Below are 27367 nucleotides of genomic sequence, written 5' to 3'. Positions count from 1 at the left end.
ATCCCCATTATTCCTAAGGAAGTATTTCCTCCCTTGCTTGTATTTGTCCTGAGCTTTATGACAAGAAAAAAAAAAGCAAGGGTACTTTCAAGATGAATGCATCAAATGTGCATCAGAATTAAATGTGGAACAACGTGTTACTGCAACGGTAATGCTCAGATTTCAATCGCAGTGGTCAAGAACGTGATACCTAGGGCCAGATCCTGTGATCAGGGAGAGGATGCTGGTAACTTTAAAAAGCCATTGCTGGTTCCTGACCCAGCTTAAGCATAATGTAAAGCAGGCACAAGGGCTGTTCTGCCTGCGGAGATGACCTAAGAACAGTTTGGTTTAACATACAGTTACAGCATGATAGGATGGCAAGGGGCCTCATTGGACACTTGAGTCCAGGCCGCTTCGCAGATGCAATGGTGCACTCTCCCTGAGCCATCCCCGACAGATGCCAGTCCAGCCTGTCCTTGAAAACCTCCAGATGCCACATCTTCCCAGTGCCATTTGTGCCACTGTCGCACTATTCTCACCATTAGGAAGTGTTCTTGGAGGTTTAGTCTACAACTGCCGTGCTGTAGGTTAAACCGGCCCTGCCGTCTGTGGCAGAACAGTCATTCTCCCTTTTCTATACAACAGCCTTAAAGGATTTGAAAACTGTTATCATGCCCCCCTCCTTAAGCTCTTTTTCTTCAGACTAAACATACCTAGTTCTCTGAACCATTCCTCATACGGCTTCATTCCAGCCCCTTTATCATCTCCGTCACTCGCCTCGGGACTCTCTCCAGTCTCTCTGTAACCTTCTTAAAATGCAGAGCCAGAACTGCACGCAGTACTCCAGCCAGGGCCTACCCAGTGAGCAAAGTAGTGCTAACACCTTATCTTTTGTATGCACTACTTCTGTTGGTGAATCCCAAAATTGCTGCTGCTTTTTTTTCAACATCATTGTATTACTGATTCAACTTGAGCTGATGATCCACCAGCACATATTTGCATAGTCTTGCTGAAGGTGATTTAAGATAAGTATGTAGTTCATCACCTTGTATCCTATATCGTGGTTTTTTCATAAAAGAAAGCCTTTTGTGAAGGCTTAGGAAATCGTGGTTTGAAGTCACTTCATTGCAGAGGAGCAAAGTTAAGGCCATTGCAGAGGACAGGAATATTGCTTTCTGATTTGCGACAATCATGTCTAAGCAATATCATTGCATTAACCTACTTTTCCTATCAGTATTCATACAACGGCCCTACCCCTCGGGTGCAAGACACATGAACAATCACCGGAGAAAGATCCTGCAGCAGGTGGAAGAAGTTGCCACTGTGTCGTCTTCCCACCTCTTGTGTACCGGCACCACAGAGGGGAAGATTTAGCCGAGAGCTACTGGACTGTCCTGTACTCCTCCAGTTAGGCAAAGCTGCTTTTCAAGTGTCTAGAGTTCATGGATATTGAATTCTTATAGCTAAGAGGAAGTTAAAAGTGGTAGCACATGAGGCTGTAACTTTACTGGGCCGTCTGTAGTGCTGATCCCACGATAAAGGGAAAAGCCCATTGATCTGCAGTCCTTTAGTTCAAGTTTGTAGAGATTAAAGAGGAAATCTTAGGCCTGTTGAAATCCACACCAAAAAGGTCTTCATCCCACTAATGTCAGAGCTAGGCTTTAACGCCTAGTCTTAATATTGTTAGCTTCCGCATTTATTGTGATGTCAGTGTTTACCAGCTCTTATGGGATCTCGTCAGCAGCTGTAGTTTCTAGGCCAGATATCCTAAGCATGGTCATAATCACGAGTGTACTAGGGTAGGATTTGCACCAAAAAATACCAGGTCTCCCATCATCATGCATGCAGGTGCATGTGGAATTAGGCCACGTCTGTGCTGACTCCCTGGCGAGTGCAGGACCACGGGTAAGAAGTAAGGCCTGCCTCTTCCCGAAAGTCCTAACGTGGCATCACAGGTGGGTTAGAGTGGCCCTGAGCACCTGCCCTGGGGCCACTGTCAGGGTCTCTGCCTCGAGTCTGCTTCTCGGCACATGTTCATCGCTGCCCTGGCCCAGTGCCATGGCTGCTCTCTAGGCGCTTGCAGAGCTAGCTTCTCAGCTGCAGTCCTGGCTAGAGCAGCGAGCCGATGTCGACCTTGCTGTAGAGACCAGGTCGTGGCCCTTTGAAAACGTGACCTCAGGACTGTTTGCTGCCGCTTGCTGCATCATGGATTTCTATTCCCTCCCAAAAGAAATGCAGTCCGGTACTCTTATATTCACACAGCCCTAAACACAGCCACCCCGTGGTCTACTGAATGTGTCATTGTACCCTCACTCCTTTTTCACAATACTTTTCCTTCAAGCATGCACTACATTAGTTGTTTTACAGCCTGCTTGATTTGTCACTGCAGCCTCCCCCTGGCTATCGGGGCTCTCGGCTTCTGGCAGTGAGGCTGGAGATAGTCTGGGAAATTCGTGAAGACTTTGCATGGTTTTGTGGGGCTTTCTCCAGATGTGTCTTTGCTCTAGAAGAGTTCATGATACATGGGCTGAACACTCTGAATATTTAGGCCTCTTTAGTCTCTCTTGTGAGGAATCCCCACTGAGCAGCCTAAATTAGTGAAAGAGATTTTATGTGGTCATGGGAACAACCACATTGCACCACATTATTCAGTGGAGCAAGAGGTGCCGGAGCCTGCCTTCCCCTCTCTGCAAGCAGAAGCCAGGCTTCCCCATTGCGTGGCATGGCCTTCCTCGTTCTGCCAGTGATTCTCTGGAGAGGGCAATGCTGTTTTCCTCCTTCACATGTAACAGCCGGACCTGCCAGGGAACTCCAGCTCCAAATTTGCTCTGCCAAGGAATTTGGGCAAATAAAACGGCTTCTATCCTCCAAGAGGCTTGGAGTCAGGTCCACGTCCTGTAGCAGTCCCGAGCAGCTACACAGGCATGTTCAGAAGCTACAATCGACCGTGCTGCGTTGCTGCCAGCTACCGTGTTGTGCGCAGGCATCCAGAACAAAAGCCGGCTATAGATGTTCTTTTAACTTCCAGAAGAGGCCACGTCGGGCATGCTGTGTCCAGCTTTGGGCCTCTTAGTACCGAAAGGATGTGGACAAATTGGAGAGAATTCAACAGAGGGCAAAGAAAATGGCACAGGACTGGCTTGTTTAGTCTGGAGAAGAAGAGACTGAGGTGGGGATTTAAGCAGCCTTCAGCTGCCTGCAAAGAGGATGGAGCTGGACTGTTCTGTCATGGCAGGTAAGAGAACAAGAACAAGAGAACAAGGAGCATCTCCAGTTGCAACAAGGGAAGTTTAGGTTACATATTAAGAAAAACTTTCTCACTAGGAGGGTGGTGAAGCACTGGGACAGGCTCCCCAGAGAGGTGGGGGAATCTCCATCCTTGGAGGTTTTTAAGACCTGGCTCGACAAAGCCTTGGCTGGGCTGATCCAGTTGGGGCTGGTCCTGCTTGGAGCAGGGGGTTGGACTAGATGTGACCTCCTGAGACCCCTTCCAGCCCTCACTTTCTGTGACTGTAAGAGGACAGTGCGCCAACATCTCTGTTCAGTCACAGCAGTATACGTGTGCAAGGACTCCCCTGACATTTGTGGCATTCATGTGGTTTTGTACTGGTTCGTCTGAAAATGACTTTCACTCCATGGTGGGTCAGTGGTCCACGTGACGGCTGCGTGCTTGGGAGCTGCAAGGTGGTGAGAATCGGCGGGGTGGATGGCACAAGCTGCATCCTTGATTCTTAATCTGAATTCCTTTTTTCCTAATAAGCAGAAAAATGGAGACTGCAAATTCCCTGGGATTAAAGCAGAACTGGTCATTTTAATTTATCTGGCCTAAAGCTTTTAAGTCTCTGCAGTGGCCCTTCCTGGAGGGGGGACTTGGAAATAAGATGTAGCCTCTCTAAAAGTTGAAACCTTTTGTAGCTGACTGTGTTTCATACTATCTATCCCATGTGGACCAGCCAGTGTGAACTTCAGCTTCAGAAGAAAAGGGTGCATTATGCCTCCTTTGCTCCATTTGAAATTCTCATCTTGCAAAGTTATTTGATAATCCCAAGGGCTGGTTTGGAGACCGTTACGGCCGGGGGGAGTCCTGTTGACTTCAGTGGGACTCAGTGGGTGTGTGTTTCCCTTTGAATCTTTTTTGGGGGGCCTTGTTGAATAATGCCCTATTCTGCTAACTGGAGAGTAATGCAGTTTTGTAGCTGTGTGTTAATATTGCGGCAGCTGCTACTTTCCAGATATTATCATATGTTTCGCATGGGTTTGCCAAATTGGTATAATTAGTAAAATTGCCATTTTAATAAGCAAGTCATATCTGGGAGTAGCCACATCCCATCCAGCTTCCAATTTTCAGAATATGAAAGGAAGCGTCAAGCGCTCCCATGCATACTTTTCCATTTAAATTACACCTAGTTCAAAACAACTACAGTTTGATTCATCTGATTATCCTCTAATCAGAATATAAAAGACTAATGATAGGTCTTTATTTCTTTCCCTGTGGGAAGACATTTGAACATAAGCTGTGCAGTATAATAAACCTTAGGCATTGTGATCTTTTTGTTTTTTTGTTTTTTTGGGGTTTTTGCTGGCTTTTTTATGTCCCTAAACTCTTTACATTTGAATCAGTCGCTCATATTTTGATGTGCCTTTCAGTCATTTAATCAAGAAAGGTGAAGGGTGTCTGTATTCATCCACCCTGTGATAGCACCCCCGCGTAGACCAGCGCTGAGGACGTTGTACGCTCTCAGTAGAAATCTTATTTGATGTCAGTGAGAAAAGGTCGGGGAAGGAATTCCGAGTTTTCAGGTCTTTGTATGTAGCCTGCTCCTTTCAAAGCATTGTGCTCAGTCGTGCAGTTGCAATTACTGCCGAGTAAGGCGCATGTATTAATTATACTGCCAGGAAAATAAAGCCACTTTGAACATGCGACTCTCTAAAAAGTTATTCTAGATCAGTAAATACATTTTTGCACCAACAATTATTTATCAGCAGGGACTTTGCAGCCTGGTTGCTCCATTATAATTAACTAATACACCACTAATACAGCTCCAGAGACTGGAAAAAAATAACTCGTTTGTGTTTGCGATTTGCTGTGTCGCAAAGGAAGCGGGCAGCAGAATGCAAATATTAATTTGTGAAATGGTTTCCCTGGCTCCTGAGTTACATTAGCGCTTTGAATCGTATTAGGAATTACTATTCCTCCCGCACTCCTTATCTAGATAGGCTTCTCCATATCAATCACCATAGCAACAACCTCTAATAGTAGTGAGACTGCAGTTCAGCTGCATTATTCCCTCCATGGGAGGCTTGTCATTTATTCGGAGGAATGCACTTCAAGGTCATCACCACCATTTACCTGCCTTTCTTCTGCTGCCCTTCCTAGAGGGCAACTTTACCAGGAGGGAAAGTTGCCCCTCTGAGCCTGGATCCTGCTTGGAGCGGTGACGCCTGGTTCAAGCTGTACATCCGAGAGGCTGGGTGCATGTAACACTCCCCCCCGGCAGACCACTTAGTTCAGGTAGAGTTCAGGCTGAATGTAAATCGCGGGTAAAACAAACCAGCGTTATTACGACCTGAGCCTGGCCGTTCTGGATTAACCCAGCCATCCTGGGGCCTGTGAGCTCTTGCACCCTGAGGACCCGAGCTGAAGGATTACAGTCTTTGGGCAGGATTGGCTTGGCCGTGACCTCTTAAATCAGAATACCTGGGCAGATGGGGCTTATAAGCTCCGCCGCTGCAGCCGTGTGTGGGCTGCGAGTCTAAATCCTAACACTGAGTTCCCAAAGGCCGCTGGGATTTCCTGGCAGCATTCAGATGTTGAAATATCTGTTGGCATGAACTGGTAAAATAAGAATCTGTCAGGAACCATGCATCCCCTTTGATCTGATAGGGGCTCTAACATCAAACAAAAAGGAAGCTTTTAGCCGGTCCCTTCTTGAGAGAGCACTTTGGGGAAGGGAAGGAAAGAAGAGGAGGACTCTGGAAAGGTGAATTCTCCTCGTCTTCCGCACCTCCATGTCTCTCAGTGCTTTTATCCGTTTGACAAGAAGGTCTGCCAAAGAGGGCTCCTCTTGCCGCAGGCCACCCGCGTCACTGCAAGAAGAACAGCGTTTTTTAAGAAAGGGAATGCAAGCTGGGGCTTAGCATGGGGAACGTGGCAGCAGCCATATCACGGGTCTGTGACAGCGCGTCCGTGAGGGCTGTTGCTTGCCTTCACGTTTTGTGCGGCATCTAGATTTGCAAATCCATGTTTCATACTCTTAGTCCTCCCTTGAGGGCTGCAGCATCCTAGGACCCACTCATATTGGTTCAATACTGATTCTGAGAAAAGAGAACCAATACTGGGTTGTTGAATCCTCTTTCTAAGACAGCGGTGGCCAACAAGGGGCACGGGCAGCCTCTGTGGGTGGCATGCGACTGATTGGGGGGCAGGGGCGGGCAGCACAGTGGCAGAGGGGGCAGAAAGCAAAGCAGTAAGCACAGGGAATGAAGCAGAAAGCAGAGCAGCAAATCCACCAGGGAGCACAGGAAAGGAAGCTGAAAGCAGAGCGGGTGGTTGAGCAGAGGAAGAGGATTGGACTGGCACTTGGGAAGACTGCGGGGCTGATTTCATAGACATCAGGGCTGGAAGGGACCTCAGAAGATCATCAAGTCCAGCCTGCTGTCAGCTGGGGTCAGAGGATCCCAGCAAGATAAGCATCCAGTTTACTCTTGAAGGTGTTCAATGTAGGTGCTTGAACCACCTCCGCTGGCAGACTGCTCCAGACCTTCGGGGGCTCGGACAGTAAAGAAATTCTTCCTTATGTCCAGCCAGAAACGGTCTTGCAGGAGTTTGTGACCATTCGACCTCGTCATCCCTTGGGGCGCTCTGGTGAACAAACGTTCCCCCAGATCCTGGTGGTCACCCCTGATAAACTTCTAGGTGGCCCCCAGATCACCCCTGAGCCTGCGCTTTTCCAGGCTAAAGAGCCCCATGGCTCTCAGCCTGTCGTCGTAGTGCACCTGCCAAAAAGACTGGCCCTCACGGTCCTGCAATATCTGGCTTTTCCTTGTAATTCTTCCATTGAGTCCCCTCTCTCCCCCCCACGCCCCGGCTCCACACTGCTTGTAGGATGTGACAGCAGGACCCCAGAAACTGTGGAGCAGTGACACAAAACTACCCAGCAGCTATATTGTACGCAGCAGAAATCATTGTCATGTATTGCATCTCAGCCCGCACGTGTTCCTGCTTTCTCACCGCTGCTTGGGAGGAAGAGTGATATTTGTCTCCAATGCCACGGAGAACGTGAATGGATTAGATGAGTCCATGGAGATGCTTTGGTAATTGTGATTATTTACTACTTTGCAGCCGGTAGGTTAAACACTCCTGCTTGTTGGACACCCCCCAGCTGTCTGCTGGGATCACTTCATGTTTGAAGTAGTTCTGGCCTCCGAGATTACAGCGTTTACTTCTTTGGCACTGAAGAAAAAGGGAAGCTAATATTTGTTTCCCCTTTTGCACAGAGAGGCCTGTTACAGGACAGGCAGCAAAATGCAAGAATGCAAAGGAACAGCTCAGGTCAAAGGGAAAATGCCCTGGGGGTATTTAATTACTATTTAATTTGCTTCTCCAAGTACTTGGGAAGCGCTGAGATGGTCTAGTGATGGAAGCCATCAAGGTACACAGCTCTGTGGAAGGAAGAGGTACCTGTAACTTCCTCTTCAGCTTCACTTCTTCCTCCATTTGCTGTGTATAATCCAAAATGTAAGTCTTCCCTTGCTGCCACCGGTGCTTCCTTCCGGTGCCACGACAGCCAGCGCCTCCGTGGGACTGGCTCCCGTGTGGACCTAGGAGTCTTTCTCACAAGCCACAGAGTGCCCTGCGGGTGCAAGCTCTGCTTCTTCCTGTAAAGGCCAGGGCCCAGATGTGGCCCGGACCCCTTCCTGTAGCAGCTGGAGGAACCAGCTGTGTACAGACACAGGCAGACCCCGAATCCTTCCTTCAGACCCAGCCTAGAGAATGGCCCCTTCCCTCCAGGGCTGCTGCCGGGCTCAGCGGGAAATACGGAGCATGTTAAATAGGCCCCCAGGGGATCGGGGGACTCGGAGGATTGGCAGCGCACTGCAGAGCCCGTCCCCTCGGCTGCCATCGTGACCCTCGCCCTGCTCGGTGACGCGACCAACATGGGCGACTCCAAGGCAGGCTGAGAAGTCTGCATGAAATGAAGTCTGTGTCACTAGTCGGGTACGTGGTGACCTGAGCACCACATCACGTAAAGCACCGCTGTACCCAGCACCATGGGCAACCAGATCAATAAGCGAGGACCTATCCTGCTGCTAGTGGTGGCCTCTTCTCCTGGGTACTTCTTGTCACCGCCTGCACTGGTTTAGTGACACCTGTTTTTTTTTTTGGCCCACTGTTCAAGTGAGCTGGTTGTTGTCCCCCCAGGTCCCGCAGAGGCACCATCTGGGGTCCTGGGGCTGGCTGCCCACACGATGCCTCCTCCATACACAGAGGACTTCACTCTCGTATTCAGCATTCGGCTTCGGTCCCTTCTTTTGCTTTTTTACAGAAAGATCAAATAATCCTGAAGTTGTGAATTAGTAGCTAGGAAATCACAAGCATCACTGCAGAAGTTCTCAGGAGAGGCATGAAAGCAAAATTGTTTCTGTTCTTTTCCAGCTCAGATTTTCCATGCAGTTTATCCTTTTGTTTTAGTGGGATTTGTGTGGATGAGCGGGGAGGAGCTTCCAGCTTCACTTGCATTGTCTGGAGAGGCCCCGTTTTCTATTCTGTGAACGCATGTAGCCATCACTGATTTGCACACGTGGCAAATTTCAAAAGGGAAAGACACACAAGCAGAAGGAGAGGCGGGCGTGGGATAAAAGACGAAAGAAAGGGTGCGGCGAGAAGGAAGGAACGCCCACTCGGAGTGTGCCAGTCACTGCAGCCCTGCCAAAAACCTGGAGAGCAAGAGCTTGTGCAAACTTTGCTCATTCATTTTTTTAATTATTATTATTATTATTATTATTATTATTATTATTATTATTTTTGCTGCCGAGGTTCATCAGAGTACACGTTAGGAAGCTCAGTTTCCTTTGCTCGGCTTTGATCTGCTGCGTTATGTGTGCGCCGTCCACCCAGCTGTTGTGTTCATCGTCCCTTCAGACAAATCAGGAAGATTATAACTGCGGTGCCTTAAATTAACATGCAGCAGTGCTGTAATGTTAACCCGCAGGAAAGGCTGCTAGATGACAACTGGTCAATATGATTCATAGGGCACTTAGTGTGTAGTTATACAAGTGCCAATGAGTCAGGGGAGACAAATAAGCACAATTAGGACTTTGGGAGGAAGGGGAGGCGGGAGCTGGCAGGTCCATATGCATAAGAGGAAGACAGCTGTCCAGGCACGGGTAAGGCCTCTTGCTTTTTCACTGGTTTTTGGTTCTGGCATGCTGCTTATCTTGCAAGAGATCATCTGTAGACAGGTCTCCACAAGTCAGGCAGGAAGGTGATCGGATGCTGTGACCACAGAATCAAAGGCGAGAAGAGTCCTCAGGGGTCACCTGCTCCATCTCTCAGCACAAATGCAGGATTTGCTCTTCCCAAACTATCCCAATGGGATCCTAGATCTTTTGCTACACTTAATTGCAACTGCGAAATTGCACCCACAGAGCTGAAGGGAGAGTCGAACTGGTTTATGAATCCGCTCCATCACATCTGTAGAAGAGTTTCAGGTCCGAAAGCTCCCTGCTCCCCTAACAGCATTCAGACTTCAAATCTTTTTCTTACTGGTATGACATTTTCACCCTGTTCCCAAAGAGCAAGAACATACGTGATCGCCAGGCTTAGCAATTGATGCGTCGCCCATCTCAGATTTAAAGATCGGTGTCCAGGATCTGACACGGCGACTCAAAGCAACCCGCCTGGCAGGTCCTGGCCCCAATGGGGCTCGATGCTGTCAGTGAAGCAAAACATCCACGCTCCCTCCTGCAGGCATGTCTTTTCTCAGCTTAAAACTGATGATGGGAGCCAAAATAGTGCCTAGATGGAAAGAAGGATCTAGGGTGTGACAGGATTGACTACAGGAAGGGTGTCTTAATAGGGCCTCAAATGAAACCTAAAGTAGCTTGGACAGACAGACGGAGCAAAAAGCAGTCAAGGAGCTAGAAACTTCAGTGCAGACTTACTGCAATTGCACATGGCAATGCATGGATCCCAGCAAGATAAGCATGCAATTTGCTCTTGAAGGTGTTCAATGTAGGTGCTTGAACCACCTCTGATGGCAGGCTGTAATTGCTCCGTGGCGAGTCCCTGGGCGAGCCTGCGTGTGTATTCATAACTCCGGTGCCAGGAGGCTGCACATTGGTGAGAAAGCAGGGAGAAGCTAGCTCGTGGGCTCGGCACCCACGGCTGCCTGTGAAGCTGGTGCGTAACTCCGCGGAACGGGGCTTCTGCTGCATTCGGAGACCCTGCCCAGGTTGCATCTTGATACCCAGAGCAGTTAAGCAATGCGCTCTCTTGTAGGCGTGGTGCAGGAATTGCAATAAATAGCTCTCCTACTCGAGACAAAACCCTCCCCAAGTGCAATTAAAAGAAGTATTTTTCAAGACAAATTATTTCGTTTAATCTAATTTATAAAAAGCCATAATTTTCCTGTGGATTCATGAAAGTGCTGAAACTGATTTTTTTGGTTTTTTTAAACAATGGAGGAAATTGGGCACAATTAAAAGTATTTATAGAGACCCTTGCCAGTGAGAGGTTTTTCTTTTTGCAACACGGTGACCATTAATTGCCTGTTGCTGGGATCCCTTGGAGTCTAATTTCAGCAAATCCCACTGTCTCTGCTACAAATCAGACATGCAAAGGAAAAGATGTTGCTGAACTTCGTAGCCCAGAGAAGTCTCATTTGTATGTAAATGCTGAATGGGGACTTCCAGGGAAAATATTCAGTGTGTGGTGGAGGGAAGGCAGGGGGCTGGACTTGGTGATCTGCTCAGGTCCCTTCTGACCCTACAAACTATGAAACTATGAATTATTGGCACGACTCCACAGCTAAATTGCTGCGCGGCTCACTGAGTGTTACCTTGCACAGCCCATGTAATACCTCCGGACCGAGGTGCCCTGTGAAATTGTGAGGTCTCCTAGATTGGTCGGGGGCAATGGAGTATGCGTGAAAGTCAGGACTGACGATGCTGGCTAAGGCCAGTTATAGCACAGCGGGGGCCACGCCAGCTGGTGCCATGCAGTGTTGCCTGTGCTCCTGGGGGAGCATCTCTGTGACCCCGTGGCTTATTCCCCACCATGGTCCAGGCTCTGCTCTTCATGCTGTGCTTGCAGCTGTTGCTGGGACCACACACCCCACTCACTGCCAGTGCTCCTCGCTCCTGGCCGGCAGCTCCCTCGGGATGCCTGTCTAGAGCTCCCTGCACGGTTCTGCCAGTTCCTCACATCCTCGACCTTCAGCTCTCCAAGTGTTTGATGCCTGGGCTCCCCCGCACACGCAGCCATTGCACCGCAACCTGACCTGCAGTCCCCAGCCGGGATCCCACACAGGCTTTGCCAGTGCACCTCTCCCTGCTGGCTTGCAGCTTGCTGGGCACCACGTGGCATTGCTAATGCCCTTTGCTCCAAGTTTGTTCCAGTCTAGGGCATCTCCAGAGCAGAGCTTGCCCCAGGTGCGTGGCGGGTGTAGATCAGAGGTGGGCAAAATGCGGCCCATGGGCTGGATGTGGCCTGCCAGGCCATTCTATGTGGCTCGCAGGGTCCCTAAAAAATGTAGAAAATTAATATATATCTGCCCCTGGCTACCTGTCATGCGGCCCTTGTTGGCTTGCCAAAGCTCAGTGAGCGGCCCTCCGCCCCATATAATTGCCCACCCCTGGTGTAGATAGTGTCTGTGTGGGATGAGGCTAGAGACCTGCCGACTCACCGCTGTGTTTTCACCTCCCAGTCTGCAGCTCCAGTGAGTTTCAGTGCAGCAACAAGACCTGCATCGCCATGAACTTCGTGTGCGACGGCGACGACGACTGCGGCGATGGCAGCGATGAGAGAAAGTGCTCGCCCCTGATCTGCAACCCCAACGATTTCCAGTGCAACAACAGCATGTGCATCCCGGAGCTGTGGGTCTGCGACAGCCAACCCGACTGTGAGGACGGCTCGGACGAGTCCCTGGAGAAGTGCAGCTACAAGGCCAGGCCCCAGGCGCTGAACACCTGCGCAGCCCACGAGTTCAGGTGCGGGAGCGGGGAGTGCATCCACCTGAACTGGAAGTGCGACGGGGACGAGGACTGCAAAGACAAGTCAGACGAGCGGAACTGCTGTGAGTGTTGCCCGGGGCGGGCAGGGTGGGGTAGGAGCCTGCAAGGAAGGTTTTCGGCTTTGTTCTTGGCCAAGGCCAGTGCTGGAGTGTCGGTGCCTGCAGACTGCATACTGGGGTGGGAGGGGTCGAATCGGCCTTTTCAGGTTTCTCCTATAATGTTTGCTGCTCTTCCATGACACCAGTGGGCGCAGCAACAAGAATCAGCCAAGGGGGCCGACCTGGCAGAGACAGGGTTACAGGCAGCAGCTCCTTCGGGTAGAAACCAGAGCTAGGGAAGAGGAACAAGTATGAAAAGCCTCAGACCACCTGTGTGAGCCAGAGCCCCCACAGGCCAGAAACCACGGCTAATGCTAACCTACAGGCAGGGAAGAAATTAATTCTCTGCCCAGGAAGCCAAAATCTATCGAACCAGATGGCAAATAACAGCACCTCCGAAGGAGCCGGTGTGAAATGCTCTCTGACTTTGGCTGGTTAAAGGCACAGAGCTAATAAATAATGGACTCCTGTTTGGTTAGCTCTTCGCATTTAACACCTTGCTGCCATGTTGTGCGTGCTCCATTCATTTTCAGACATGAAGCTGCTCCAGCTGGCCACATACCCAGGGAGACTGAGGCAGGGGGATAGAGAAAAATGTTTCACTGAAATATTCATCATCACAAGACTGGGATACAATAAAATATTTACACAGCTGTCTGCACATGGCAGTGCTGATGCATGGCCACTGCCGGGAGGGGGGCAGCCACTGACTACAGAAACAAAATCTCTGAAACAAGGAGCCCAGGAAAACCTCCCACTCGTACAGGCAGAGCCCGGGATTGTTAACGTCCACGGTGATGTTGCACCCAGCAAAGCGCAGGGCAGGGAACCCCGGGCCAATGGGACCAGAGCAGCCGCTGCTTGGAAAGGGGCCTCGTGAGAAGGAAAGGGCGAGCTTTCCCTGGAGCACGGCAATTGTGCGGCTTCTTTACCAGGGGAGGGAGGAAGCGAAGGGTCTTGGGCAGCGCTGGCCGTGGGCCGCTCCCCTACGTTTCAGGGGGAGGGAGGACAAGAAGTAGAAGGCCTGGGGGCAAGAGAAGGAGAGAGGGAACAAGGTCAGTAGGTCAGAAGGGGCCTAAAGTGGGCTCAGCCAGCTCTGGGGGGTGGCTTTGGGGCGGGCGGCTGTGAAGCGATCGGGGCTGACACTTGAGCAGGTGAGTGCTAGTGCCCCTCGGGGCAGGAGAGCCACGGCTGCACCTCCAGGAAGGGGAGCTGAAGTGGGTGGTGATCTGCCTGCTCGGCACTGGCAGCTGCTGAGCTTCAGCGGGTCCCACCACCCCAGGCCATGGTCCTGAGCCCCCTCTGGAGGAGAGGGACTCATTCTGGAAACTCGCTTGGGTACCGTAATAAGGACTCTGCTTCAAGAGGCTTCGTGGGCAGCCGGAGCATGCGCCCTTCCCTTGGATTCACCTTCTGTCGCAGTGCAGAGATCGCCAAGCCCAGGAGGGGGGCGGGAGGTGAGAGCCCTTCACGGGCTGGCAGCGGCCGAAGTCCTGCAATCTGGAGTTAAAATGCTAGAAATGATCCTCTGCAGCCGTCCTGCCAGCCAGGGTCGTGAGGGCTCACGGGTGCACCTGGGCACTGAACAAATAGTTCCCATCCCGAAGAACTTGCAGCTGGAGAGACTGAGCCCAGGCCTCGAGGCTGGTTCCTGGGCTGGCACACGGGCCTCGGCATGATCTGGGAGGAAGAGCTCCGTCCCTCCTTGCTCACAGCTGTGGAGGGAGGAGGGGCCCGGTCGCAGCTGCAGTCGGTGCTCAGGGCGTGTTGAGCCCCCGCTATGTATAAAGACACAACGCCACATGAGCGCCCCGTGCTGAGCGCTGTCGTCTTGGATTGCGTCCCTGTTCCAGCCCCCTTGTCTCCATGTCAGGTCTTGGCGTGGCCTCCACCCTTGATACTTGCGGTTGCACTCCAGGAACACAGCTGGGATGGAAACCCTCTCGTGGGTTCAAGTGAAGGGGTCTTATAACTCAAGCGCCCTGGTCCCTGTGACAAGGCTCCAGGTGACTCTCTTCTCCCTGCCGTCCCCAGCAGGGTTAACTCCAGCTCCACAGCACGCAGGGGCAGGGCCACATACTGCCTGGTGCGGGGGGCTCCCTCCTGGGGTCACAGCGGTTGTGTTTAGCACGAGGCTGGGGGGTTTCGGGTCCCTCTGGAAGCACAAGCTAGCCCTGTAACACTGGCACCCAGCGCAAGGGGCTCAGGGCCTTGTGCTCCTGTGGGCTCAGTGCCAGTTCAGGGTCATTGGCCCGTCTCCGAATCAGGCCCCCGGTCCAGCTTCTGCTGACGGTGCTAGCGGGACAGACCTGCTGACTGGGGGTGGGTTTTCTTCCACTGGATCCTCGGCCCTCTCTTGACTCGGCCAGCGGGACCCGGTTGCGCCCTCCGGCTCGGCTCGGGGTGTCCTACACACGTATCCATGTATTGTAGAAGTGGAAGCTCTTTCCAGGAATGGTGTTTCTAAAATAAAACCCATCAGTGAGGGCTATTTTTAGGCATAATTAATGGGATGGTAATGATGCTAATTTCATCCCAACTGTACACAAGAAAGCACAGGCCTGGTCCGCTTGGCAAAGCATCCCGCTGACTTGAATGACACCGGAGCAGCAGGGGGGGAAGAGCAGCACCAAATGGATCATCAGTATCGTGTCCTTCCTGGGAGCTGCCCCTAATCCGATGCTTATCTGCAGCCTGACCTCTGTCACGTGCTTAACTCTTGGGATCATTTTTTTTCCCCTGCCCTCAAAACAAGGTGCCCCTTGGTGAGCGCTGTTGTGCATATGATGCCCCGTGGGGAGCGGTGCCGCCAGGAGTCTGCACGCTGTGCCACTGTATTTATAAATGCTGGGTTTGCCCTGCCCCACATCCCGGCAGTTGTCACTGCTGTCTGAAATGTCACACAGCTGGAGCTGGATCCCGACTGCGTGCTGGAGCTCAGTCAGATGAAGTCATCCCGAATCCGTGTGGTGCCTCTCGGGATACTGGCAGATAACACTGAGGCCTGGTCAGCGCTTTATGACACTTGCCGCTTGCTCGCTGGATGTCTCGTGGCTCATCTCAAGTCATCTAAAAGCCATAATTTCTGTATTCAGGGACAGCTTGTGAAATTGCTGGGGAAATTCTACCATGTAGCTCTTGATCACATGAATTAGCATCAGTCCTGACCTCCTGCCACTATTCAGAGGCAATGATTTTCTGTCATTTAGTACCAGGCTGCAGCCCCAAAGGGCAGACACTAGATTCAAGACTTCTAAATGGTCTGTGACTTCAGTAGCATTATGAGCAAACATCTGGGAGGCAGCCTGCTCCAGATGTGAGGAAGAGCATGCCCTGGGAGGGGGCCTCAGATCCCCTGGGTCAGCACGCTCATGGCCACGGCCCCTGAAGAGCTGCAAAGCCTCTGTGCTAGTGGGCAGCACTAGTCTGAGCTCTGGAGAGCTGACCCTAACTGCAAGCACGAGGGTGGGTCTGTTTTAGGAGCGGGGTTGGGGTAGGAACCTAGGGGATTTTTTAGTGCATCCGTTGCAAAGATTGTTTTGAGTTGGGAAGAACCTGGGCAGGAAGATCAACTCCAGCTTTGAAACATAGCTGGAGACTGCAGAGGGGTTTTCAGAGCAGAACCGAGACCTAGAGCCTGGCCGTCAGAGGAGCACCACCGCCTCCCAGCTCCCCGGTCTGCGGTGCGAGTTGCACGTCTGTATCGGCATTGACTTGCGTGGGGAGGCATCAGGCATGAATCAGGCTCCTGATCTGGGGTTGAGCTGATCTCAGATCGGTTTCTGTTGCTCTGGCACTGAGGAGAAGTGGCCTTCATCCCATCTCCTCCAGGTCTTTCCTTCCCGAGTCGCGCTGCGGTGCGCTGCCTCGTGGGGCGCAGGGTTCGGCTGCCCGCTTGCTTCACCCGGGACCTTGCAGGGAGCTCTCTTGTCTGCTCTGAACAGCCTGGGGCTGCTGGTCACAGGACTGGCTTTGTCCCACGTGTCTGGCCAGCCTTGGAGCTCTGCTTCCCCCCCACGGTCTCCCCGATGCTCAGGACCAGCTGGGGCCGGGTTCAGCCAGTTGAGGTTCAAGGCAGGGCCTTGCAGCGAAGACCCCCTCCCCAACCGGTCTGCCGTACCCTAGGTTGGCTGGTGCTGTGGGCGTCTGCCCAGCTCATCTCCCAAGACGGGTGATGCCTGAGTCGATTTGCAGGGTGGCTTTTTGGGGGGGAGCATACGGGGATGGGGTAACTGAGCCTCTGCCAAGACCCTTTACTGGACCCAGTCAGCTCTGCCTGTAAGACGGGCCGTGAGCCGTGTCTGAACAGCTTGCAGCTTAACAACCCGGTCACAAGACAGCCGTACATAGCTACAGGCCTCACGTTATGCTGCGCGCCGGCTAACACTTGACTGGTGTCCCTTTGAAGCGCTGGTGACCTGCCGCCCTGACGAGTTCCAGTGCGGAGACGGGACCTGCATCCACGGGACGAAGCAGTGCAACAAGGTGCACGACTGCCCCGACAACAGCGACGAGGCGGGCTGCGTCAACGGTACGTATGGCCAGCGCGCCTCGCCCCGGGCACGGTGCCACGAGAGCTGCAGCTCCGGCCCCCGCGGCGCAACCGGGACAAGGCTGTTTGGCACCTCCTCCGCCCCGCGGGGTTGTTCGCGAGAGCCTTTCTCGTTCTCCCAGGAGCGGGGCTGCCTGGGGGAGGCTGCTCCACAGTCCGAGTCGGCCCGTCTCTGATGTGTTCCCTGCATGATAGTCGGCGTGTTTGTTCACTCGATTAATTCCATCCATTGCTGCTAATTGTACCTTCTCGAAGCTTAAATGTTCTTGCTTGGTTGCCACCGGCCTGGTCTAACTTAGCTGCTTTCCTCTCTTGCCCAACACGACAGAGTCAGCGTGCGAAAGTCCCAGCAAGTTTCAGTGTAAGAGTGGAGAGTGCATTGACGGAGGCAAAGTGTGCGATTCCCATAGAGACTGCAGGGACTTGTCTGACGAGCCTCTGAAAGAATGTGGTACAGTACATGCCTTCTCCTTGTCGTAACCGTCCCTCCCCTCCCGTCCCGTCCCCCGGCACTCGGCTCTGAGACACCTGCACACAGCCGCTCTCCATGCTCCTGCTCCGTCCCCCGTCCTGCTCTTTCTCTCTGTGCTCTCTGCCTGCAGCATGGAGGCAGCCCGTCTCCAGACATCTTCAGCATGCTCTGCCAAGAGCCAGCTTCTAAGACCTCAGTCCTATCTGCCCCTAGATTAGTTCGGCTCCCTGCCTCAGTTTCCCCAGCAGTGACGTGGATAATCATACTGTTGTTAGGATTGATGCAGGAATTGTAAATGCCCTGGAGCTGGGAAGACGTAACCGGAGAACTTTTCTCCCCTGGGGGAGATCTCAGTGCTTTGCCCTGCTGTTGGGTTTGAAAGCCCAGACCAGGTGAGCTTAGAGGTTCCCCTGCTGTCGGACTAGACCGGCCCCTAGGTAAGTGCCAAAGTCTGGCAAGTCTGGTCGCTGAGTCGGCTTCATGCTCTCCCAGGGGATTTTGGACAGTGGAGTCTCCCACCTGCCCTGTTTTGTGGGCACCGCTGGCAGCAGCACTAGTCTGGAGCACGACGCAGGTGCAGGCAGTGCAAGGACTGTGCTTGAGGCCCCCATGCAGTGAAGTGCAGTCCAGGCTACAAGAGCACTCCCTTCCCCGCACCACCTGGAGCCAGGAGTCTGGCCTGAGGCCTGGCATCCCAGCACTGACCTTGACTGGTCATCCCTGTATGGACAAGAGCTAGGAATGCCACCCAGGTCCCCAGGCACTCCTTTGGGACCCAGAAGGGGAGACAGGTGGGACCCACCACCAGCAGGGAAATGTGCAGGGGGATTTCAAGGCTCCCACACCACGACCCAGTGTCACTAGCCCAGGTGCATTGGTCTGCAGTGCCCCAGGCCTGGCTGAGCACAGCTCTGTGCATGTGTGTGTGTGCATGCGCTTTGCATGTGTTTGTCTTGAGCTTTCCCCACTCCCTTGCTTTTCTCCACACTAACGCACATCATCGTGTTTCTGCGTGGATGCTGCCACTTGCCAGCCCGTGAAATCCTATCATCTCATTCCTGGCCCTGGCTTAGCCTGGTTGCGGGCCCAACCTGCCAATGAGTCATGTGGACATTAGAAAACCCCAAGAATTGCATTAGTTCCTTTGCAACTACAATGGACACGGGTTTATCTGAAGGTAGAAGCAAGAAGTTTAGACAGGAGGGGCTGGCAGGAGATGAGCCCCGTTGCTCTCACTGCCTGCCAAGGCGATGAAGCCCCTTCTGTCTCAGTCTGTAAAGCAGGGGGGTGCACTCAAGACCCTTGGCAAAGCCAAGGCTGAGCCCTCCAGGAGCCTCATCCTAGAGCCATGTGAAGGGCTGCAGCAAGAGAACCAGAGCTGGAATGAGTGTGCCCAGCCAGCTGGGAACCACTGCTGAAGCCAGGAGCATGGGCAGCGTGCAGCGCTTGCAAACTGCAGCGGCCTCCAGTCGCATTTCCGGGGGTGGGGGTGCAGACGCATACAGCGTTCACTTGGCTGGAGGCCAGTATAAGGGCAGCACTAGGCAATACACAGTTAACGAAAGCACTGCCGCGGCTCTGTGCACTGCTGCTCGGAGCCTCCTGAACTGGCTGCTATTAATAACGTGCTGATGCGTGAGCTGATGTCTTTGTTAGGCAGGTGGAGGCGTGCTGTGGCTGAGGGCAGGCCTTCTGGCGCAGCGTTTCCGCTGCCTTGTGAACGTAACGTAACCACTTCGTTTCCTGCCATAGGGACTGGCTTCGTGGCTTTGCTGTGCAGCTGAACAGCAGGAGCTGAGGAAGTCGGGGGGATTAAAACAGGAACAGGCCAATTCACCTGTGGCTTGCATTGCAGGCGGGGGCTGACAGGCCATAGCCCCAATGCACCACTGCAGGGGAGGCCCCCCCCAATGCACAGCCATCCCGGGAAGCACGTTCTCTTCACCGGGTGCCAGCTAATTAGGACAATGTGGGCCAGCAAAGGGAAGCCTCATTTTTGGCAGGAAAACAGCCATCCTCCGCCTCTCCTAGGCTCTTGCTGTGGCTAGGCTGTGCTTCGAGGGTTTCCTGTGCTTGAACATGCAAAGGGAAAAAGAGGCCTCCCTTTATTTAACCGGCATTTGAGGTCTGGACTCTCGCTGTATAGACAGCCCCCAGACTGCGGCACTACTAGCTAAGTGTCTGCATCTCCATGTTAACTGAGAATACCCTTGAAGCACTTTGCCTTGGTGTTTTGGGACTGCCTCACTGCAGGGTGCATTGCGGTATAAGCCGGGGGGTATCTCAGACTGACAGGGACCTGTGGGTCAGATGGGACTCGAGGAAACCATCCAGCGAGCACCCCCAGAGCAGGGGCAGGTAGCGGGGAGTCGAGTGGAGAAAACTCTCAGGTGCTGTGACTGCTGCAGGGTTTAAATCTGGTAGACGCACATGGAGGGAGGAGCGTCGTGAATGGCTGGATCCCAGAGACGGAGGAATTGCATACGGAGCATCCCTAACGTGTTGGTAACGTGGTGGGTCATTTTAAAGCACTGTTTTCTAGTCTGAGGGACATTTACAATGTGATCTTGCAGTCAGACAGAAAAGGAAAATAGTGGCTGCTCCTTATTTGTGCAGTCGCTTGTATGCTCTCCATAGCCGGCTCCTGACCACCGGCTGCTAGTACTGCACGAAACATTTCTGGGTGCCTTGGCCCTCTTTTATTGTAGTCGCTCTTGTAAGATCCTTCCTTTCTCCTACATAATGTGTATGCCTCTTCCAGGCGTGAATGAATGCTCAAACAACAACGGTGGTTGCTCCCACATATGCAAGGACTTGAAGATTGGGTATGAATGCGAATGCCCTCCCGGATACAAGCTTCTGGATAAGAAAACGTGTGGAGGTAATTTACATGCGAACAGCAGTGCCTTGTGTCTCGCTGCACAGAGACGCAATTATAGTCACTCCAGCTTTGCTCCATCACAGATGGTTTGATTTTGAGTTATTGATGGGTTTCAAACACTCCTTTCAGACATAGATGAATGTGAGAATCCAGACGCTTGTAGCCAGATCTGCATTAATTACAAGGGGGACTACAAATGCGAGTGCTACAAGGGCTACGAGATGGACACCCTGTCCAAGAACTGCAAAGCTGTAGGTAAGGCAGCCCCAGCAGCATGCAAACCCTGCTCACCTGGCGCCAGCAGGAGCCCTATACACAAATGTGGGTGTGTGGGCCATGGCTGGGGGGCGGGGGGAGGCAGACAGACACCAGGAAGCCAGCACCAGCTGTCTCCAGCCACACAGAACTGCTGTAGCGATAGCAGATGTGTCTGGAGGCGATCGTCACTGATTGTGCAGCTCAGAATATTTTAACTGTGCAGATCAAGATCCCAAGCTCCAGTTGGTTGTTTGAAGCTGAGACTAAAGGCTCATGACAGGTGCTGGTAAAAACCATGCAGCAGAGTCCACACAACAGTATCAGAAAGGGACCCAATTCAAGGGATCATCCAGCAGAGCCCCCTGCCCCACTTGCAGCCAAAGGCAGAGCAGCAGCTCGCTCCCAGGTGCTTCTTCTAGAGCCTCGGCTCAGTGCAAAGGGAAGGATGCCAGTGGCAGAGCGCTGGAAGGCTGTTGGACAGAGGTCCACAGTCAGGCTCAGTGACCAGTGCATGGCAGGATAGCCAGGCATTTAGGGGCCATGCCTGCTGTCTGTATAAAGTAGTCCTAGGAACTGCAGGTGGGCATGTTGCATGCCCTGTAGGGTGTACGCAGCTTCCCAGCCTCCTTCAGGGAGCAGCCAGCTGGGGTTGACCAACACTGGGGGACCTGCTGTGTTTGCTGGCTAGGAAATCCTACCTCCCAGCTGCAAGGCAGCTTTGTAGCTCAGCCCTACCCTTCACTGGACTCAGTGAGCCCTTTCAGTCCTGTGTTGCATGGTTGTGTTGTTTCCGAAGGAAACAACCGGCACACGTTGGCAGGGCCCAGGACTCAAGGTGGGCCCTCGCCTTCATTTGGCTACTTTTGGTTCAGTGGGACGTGTGCCTGAGCAAGGCCCATCATGGGTAGCTGAGGTGCTGACCAGAATAAGTAACATGCCTTCCCCTCTCTCTCAAGTTTATCACAAGACAAATCAACTTGAGCTTCCTAGGAGAGTCCCTGGGCCCCGTGCATGGTCTTAACTCCACTGCCACAGCAGAGGTGGCTGCAGGAACGTGTCACGCTGGCTTCCCTGACCAGAAGGTTAATTCTGGCATAATTAAGCTGAATGAATCCAAGGGTGGATCCAGAAGATCCACTGCCCCAAAGGAGGTCTGCAGTATTTGTGACAGCCAGGCCTGGCCCTACCTGGCATGCAAGCTAGGAACAACTGGCTGTGCCTTTCTCTGTCTGGGCCTGAACAACCTAGAACTGGCTCCTAGATCTTCTAGTTAAACACTTCTGCTGTAGGGTGAAGAGTCCTTTGGGTGTGTCACTTGTGCCTTCTCAACAAGTTGAGCAGAATAAAAGACCCAAAGTGTCCCTGCTGCTCTGGAGAGATGCTGGTGCTCCCAGCTGCCCTTCTGGGAACCACTGACATGCCGATACAATACAGAATGAAACTCCCTCCCAACGTAAAACCACAAACAACTGCGATGTAACTCTGTTGGGACCCTGGGGCGGGGGTGACTCAACATCTTGTTCCCAAGGGGATAAAGCTGAATCCAGTCCCTAGGCTTGAGCAGTCCCATCAGCTGGTAAGAGAACAGTCACACCCACGTGTCTTCTCTAGTAGGCAAGAGCCCGTACCTGATCTTCACCAACCGCCATGAGGTGCGGAAGATAGACCTGGTGAAAAGGGACTACTCTCGAATCATCCCCATGCTGAAGAACGTGGTAGCTTTGGATGTGGAGGTGGCAACAAACAGGATCTACTGGTGCGATTTGTTCTACAGAAAGATCTACAGGTAAGGGGCCAGGGAGAGGAGACCTTCCACAGGACCTGTCCAGTTTTAACTGCTGACAGTACTAGCAGCCTGTAAGGACACGCTAGCCATGTCTACATGTGAATTTATGCCAGCTTAAATTTACTGGGCAGTAAATGACTGTGCAGTGAGTGGGAATAGGCCAGCGTCCACACATGCAGGCATTAAAGCACATTAACGCTGGCATTAAAGCACACAAACTAACTTTAGTCCCAAGTCAGGCCATTCACACTGTTACTGCGCAGTAAGGCATCTACACATGCATTACTGCGCAGTAACTAATCTGACGTAAATTTGATACTTGCATGATGCAGGTATCAAATTTACGCTCAAGTCAACACAAGTCACCGTATTTACTGTGGAGTAACTTCAGTTACTGTGCAGTAAATGCGCATCTGTAGACGCACTCCCTGTGTAGTAGAACAGAGTAGCCTGGTAAGGGGCGCGCACCTGACAGACTTCTGCCTTTTTGGACTTGACCAGACATTATGGCCCAGGTTTCCAAAAAGTTCAGATACATCATGCACGTGTAGTCACCTGGCTTGCTCACACAAGGTTTCTTTGCAGCATTAACGTTGCTGCCATTTTGCAAGCTTCTGATCTAAATTACTATTGCTGTTTATTTGCGTTGCAGTTGTAGGCACTCTACCTGAAGTCAGGGCTCCGCTATACTACACGCCTGCTGCATGACAACAGAGGAGATGCCCGAGAACTTGCCACCTAAACAAGGATGGGCCCATAGTAACAAGGATCGGCATATTTTATATGCAGATCTGAGTCACAAGGAATCGGTGGTAGATCCAAGAACTGCATTTATATCTCTTGACTCCTGGTCCAGAGGCTTAATCGTAGTGCCCTATTCCTCTCTCCCTGCCAAGGGAGGTTTATGACACCCGGTGGTGTATTACCTCCCAGGGATCTGCTGAAACACAGGCCGCTGAGATGCAAAGCACAGGCTACAAATACATCTAGTCCAAAAGCTCACCTGAGTTTAATTTATGCACCAAAAGCCCCTCATGTGCACTCTGATTTGCACTACTGTTGCACCCTGCTGCAGTATCTTTGGTGACCTGTTCTGGTTTTCAGCTAACGATCAGAGCAAGGTTTACTAGCCTCAGTACACAGGGGAACTGTAACCAAGTCCTGGCGCCTGCAAAGCTTTCAGCCCACCGATAGGGAACGTGACCTAGCTTGTGCTGAGTTAATAAGCACTCAGAGAGGAGCCAAGTACCTTTGCAGCTTTGGGGGGGGGCAGTTCAAAGAGTTGGGATGATGGACACTTGCTGCTTCCATGCTGAATGGCTCATGTACTAGAAAATACTCTGCTGGGCTGGGGAGGATTACATGTTCAGACACAGAATTATTTAACACACCAAGCATGCTGACAGCAATGCCCACAGGGCTTGAAGCCTCGGATCAGTGCTCATACCCTTATCATGGCTATATCAAGCACTTTTCTCTACCCAGGCAGTAGGATGTGTGTCTCAGCTTTGCTACAAGCCTTACATCTCCTTCAGCTGGGCTGTTGGGTCGCTCATAATCACCTACTAGCAGTTAACTCTGGTGGTTAAGATAGTGCAGATGCCACCGCTAGCACATGCCTTCGTGCCACATCAGTGAGGGGGCTGAGTTTCTCCTGCCATGCCCTTAGAGGCGCTGTAATCAGTCATTTGAGACACCACAGCAGGGTGCAAACAAGCAGGGTGGCAAATCATTGCTGTCCCTCTTTCTTCTCCCGATTTCCAGCTCAGTGTCTTCCCTGCCCTCGCACCCAATTCCTCTGTTTGGCAGATGGCCAAGGCACAGAATGAGACTCCCTCACCATGCCTGCATGTTAACAAGTCTCAGCAAGAGATTTAGTTCTCGGAGGAGGGAGAACGTCCCTTCCTTCCCAGGGAGCTCCAGACTATTCCTGAACTCGCCCCTGTGCACGTGCGGCATGCTGCAACGCAGCCAGGTCTAGCGCAAAAGGCAGCATCACAGAGAGCTACAACTCGTGACCTTAGCTCCTCGGGCCAGTGAATGGGAGCGCTGTGTGCTCTTGGAGTTTCAAACATGCAAAGCGCAACCCCTTGCTCTATAGTGCTGGCTCTTCAACACGTGATTCTTCTTGCAATCAGTGAAAAAATAGCCCTGGTCTTGGCTCGCTGTGTGTGTCTGCCCGGTTCCACTGGGGCGGACAGGGTGCTCTTATGTTCGCTTTGCAGCAGTTGCTCTACTCAAGTGCAGCAGAAGAGACTGTGCCTTGCTGGGTGCTGTGTGGAGCACGCAAAGGGATTCACAACCTGATTGATGGAAGTTTTATTTAATTAGCCTCCTGAAAGCTATCTGGAAATTGCCACTCACGTGAACACGCCCAGGCAGTCTGTTTGTAGTAACGGAGCAGTGTTAGCACTACTGCAAACCTCCAGAGTGCTGGGCACCCCTTTGCTGTTACCGGAAGACAGATTACCAGCCATGTAGGCCCTAATTCACTTGCCCGGGCAGCAGCCGACCCAGGTCCTAGGGCCCCCTCACCTGGAGAGGGCTTGAAGCTGCCTCTGACTCCCTAACATGGTGCTCTAACTACTGCAGCACGAGGCGAGCATCTTTGAGGCTGAGCCACTGCCCTTTGCATTTAATAGCCATTGGGTGAAATGGCTGGATAGCGGTTCGAGGGGGAAGGGTGGGGTCAGCCGATTGGGAGCAAGCGTCCAGGCTAGCACCCCAGGTCTGCTTCCTTTCAAAGCAGTACGCACCTCCCTGAGCCAACAGCCTCAAGCTTGTGCACTTCCGACTGGCCCCACGTATTTCTCCCTATTGGCAGGCCAGGGGGGCAGCTTCAAAAAAGCAGCACCGGAGAGGGTCCTGCATTACATCTTGAGTTGTGGTGATCAGTCAGAGATTCAGGTGCAGAACCCCTCTGGGCTGAGGGGAGCCTAGAATCCAGGTCTCCCGCTTGTGGGCAAGTGCCCTGACTGCTCAGCTACTGGGCCTAAAAGCTAGGAGAATCCCTCTGATGCCAGCACCCTCCAGCAGAGGTTTCTGGCCAGCTCCACTTTAGGGACGGGCAGCACATAGAGAGTGACGAGCCCGCTGCGCTGCCCGGTGTGAGCAGGCACGCTCCCCCATCCACACCACAGGGGAGATGGCATCACTCCCTGGGTGTAAGTGCCAAAAACACCATTTGCACAGCTGGAAAACTGCCATGTAGGCACAGGAAGGGGAATTGAATTCTGCTCTAGGTGTGCACAGAGGGTTCAAAAGAGACATAAAAATGACAGGGCCTTGTCCCAGAGCACTTGCCATCCAACTGGGCAAAAGCCCAGGGGCTGACCAAGCAAGATGCAGAGATGGATGGAAGTGGGAAGGTTACAACAGCGAATGATTCAGAGCGAAGCATGGTGCCAGCTATGAGATTAGTACGACCTGGCCCAGTTTTTATCTCGGTAACTGGTGCAGCCTCACCCCACACATAATGCACCAGCCCGTGGCACGGCGCACCTCGGTCCAGTCAGGATTCTTGTCTTTGCAGTGCCAACATCGACAAAGCCAGTGACACGGCAGGACAGGTGATTCTGATAGACAGTCAGCTGAACTCTCCCGAAGGCCTGGCCATAGACTGGGTTCACAAGAACATCTACTGGACAGACTCTGGAAACAAGACCATCTCCGTGGCCACTGCTGATGGAAGCAGGAGAAGGACCCTCCTCAGCTCTGACCTCAGTGAGCCCAGGGCCATTGCGGTGGATCCAATCCGGGGGTAGGTTGAAAAAGCAGCTTTGTTCTGAATTGGGAGGTTCCCATCTTGTCTCCGCTTCTCGTCTGAATGCCCAGTCTCACCCCAGCTTTGCCAAGTCTTTCAGGTGGCCTTGCCCTTAACCATATGCATAGCTCCATTTCACTCGGTGGGACTGCTGACATGCTTGAATCTAGGCAGGCACTTTGGCCTTTGCAAGATGTGCTGCATGGTGGGAGACCCAGCAGCAATCTCAGCAATGTGTCACCTGTTGGTACTCAGGCATAGTTTCAAACCCTGGTTCCTAGGGTCAGCTGGTCTAGAAAGCATCAGCTCCGCTGAGCACAACCTTCAAGTTGAGGTGCAGATTTCTGTTTCTGCGTCTTTTCCAGGTTCATGTATTGGTCCGACTGGGGAGACCAAGCAAAAATTGAAAAGGCTGGGCTCAACGGCATGGGGCGACATGTGCTGGTCACAGATAACATCGAGTGGCCAAATGGCATCACCCTGGGTAAGTGCTAGAGCAGCGTAAGGGGTAAAACTCCCTGTGTTTGTGGCCTCTGGACATTTAACATATATTGGTACTTAGGAAAACAAAAACTGTGCTCCTGTGAAACCCAGACTGCTCTGGGTCTGTCTCACAAGCGTGGCCAACAAGCTCTGGCCTAACAGAGGGTCACTAATGTGGAGAAGCTCGATACATATCCACTGAGCCAGCTGCTGCTCCGGTACAGCCAACTTCACAGTCTCATCTCTGCACGGTTGTCCAGGTCTTGCCCTTTCCTCCTGGGGTGCAGTCCTGGCAGTGCTCCCTCCCTCACTTGGAACTAAAGACCAGAAGTCATTTCATTAAAGTAGCTGCTCGCAGTGCAGTGCAGTGAGTGTTGGCAGGACTGAGGCCTGAGCCTGCCAGCGCTTCAAGGCACTACTTTATCCAACTCTGATTATAAAGTTCCCTGTAATAATAAGGGCCTGTTTATGCCTCTGAGGTGCTGTCTGGCATTAGGGATGGTGTGGAGTGGCACCACCCCATGTGAAGCCCAGGGAGGAGCTTGCTGGTGGAGCTTGCTACTAGCCAAGTATCCCTGGTGGAGCTTGCTGCTAGCTAGATTGTCATGGTTTTCTCCAGGTAGGCAGTACAGAAACAATAATGTTCAGTGGATTTCTATACAGTACAATAGCAACAGCTCTTTACAAGGTCCAGTGAATTACCCAGCCTGCCAGCCCAGCTGTGATGGCTTGCATATACAGCCGTGCTTCTCCATGGTGTCTTGCACTTCCATGGCACCAAACAGTACTGAAACTATACTCAGCTGTTGTTCATGGGGGCAAGGGGTGAGGGTTGCTGTTGTGTACTCCCAAAATAAG

General features: G+C 52.3%; 1 protein-coding gene across 4 annotated transcripts in view; it reads left to right on the top strand.

Annotated features, from left to right (window-relative positions):
- LRP8 (LDL receptor related protein 8) overlaps positions 1 to 27367 on the top strand; it is a 266690-nt gene that overhangs the window by 223332 nt on the left and 15991 nt on the right. Inside the window, exons 5-12 of one of the 4 annotated variants that reach the window (XM_090050036.1) lie at positions 11910 to 12278; positions 16723 to 16845; positions 17195 to 17317; positions 20100 to 20219; positions 20349 to 20474; positions 22092 to 22263; positions 25796 to 26023; positions 26392 to 26510. In XM_090050036.1, coding sequence (XP_089906162.1) covers positions 11910 to 12278; positions 16723 to 16845; positions 17195 to 17317; positions 20100 to 20219; positions 20349 to 20474; positions 22092 to 22263; positions 25796 to 26023; positions 26392 to 26510 — 1380 coding nt within the window. Of the gene's footprint in view, positions 1 to 11909; positions 12279 to 16722; positions 16846 to 17194; positions 17318 to 20099; positions 20220 to 20348; positions 20475 to 22088; positions 22264 to 25795; positions 26024 to 26391; positions 26511 to 27367 lie in introns of all 4 variants that reach the window. The other 3 variants (XM_090050035.1, XM_090050038.1, XM_090050037.1) reach the window with 3 other exon arrangements.

This window comes from Crocodylus siamensis, chromosome 5, assembly GCF_052110815.1.
Source record: "Crocodylus siamensis isolate JL-2025a chromosome 5, ASM5211081v1, whole genome shotgun sequence".
Lineage (NCBI taxonomy): Eukaryota > Metazoa > Chordata > Crocodylia > Crocodylidae > Crocodylus > Crocodylus siamensis.
The sequence above is the reverse complement of the archived record's forward strand: the minus strand, read 5'-3'. Positions and strand labels throughout refer to the sequence as shown.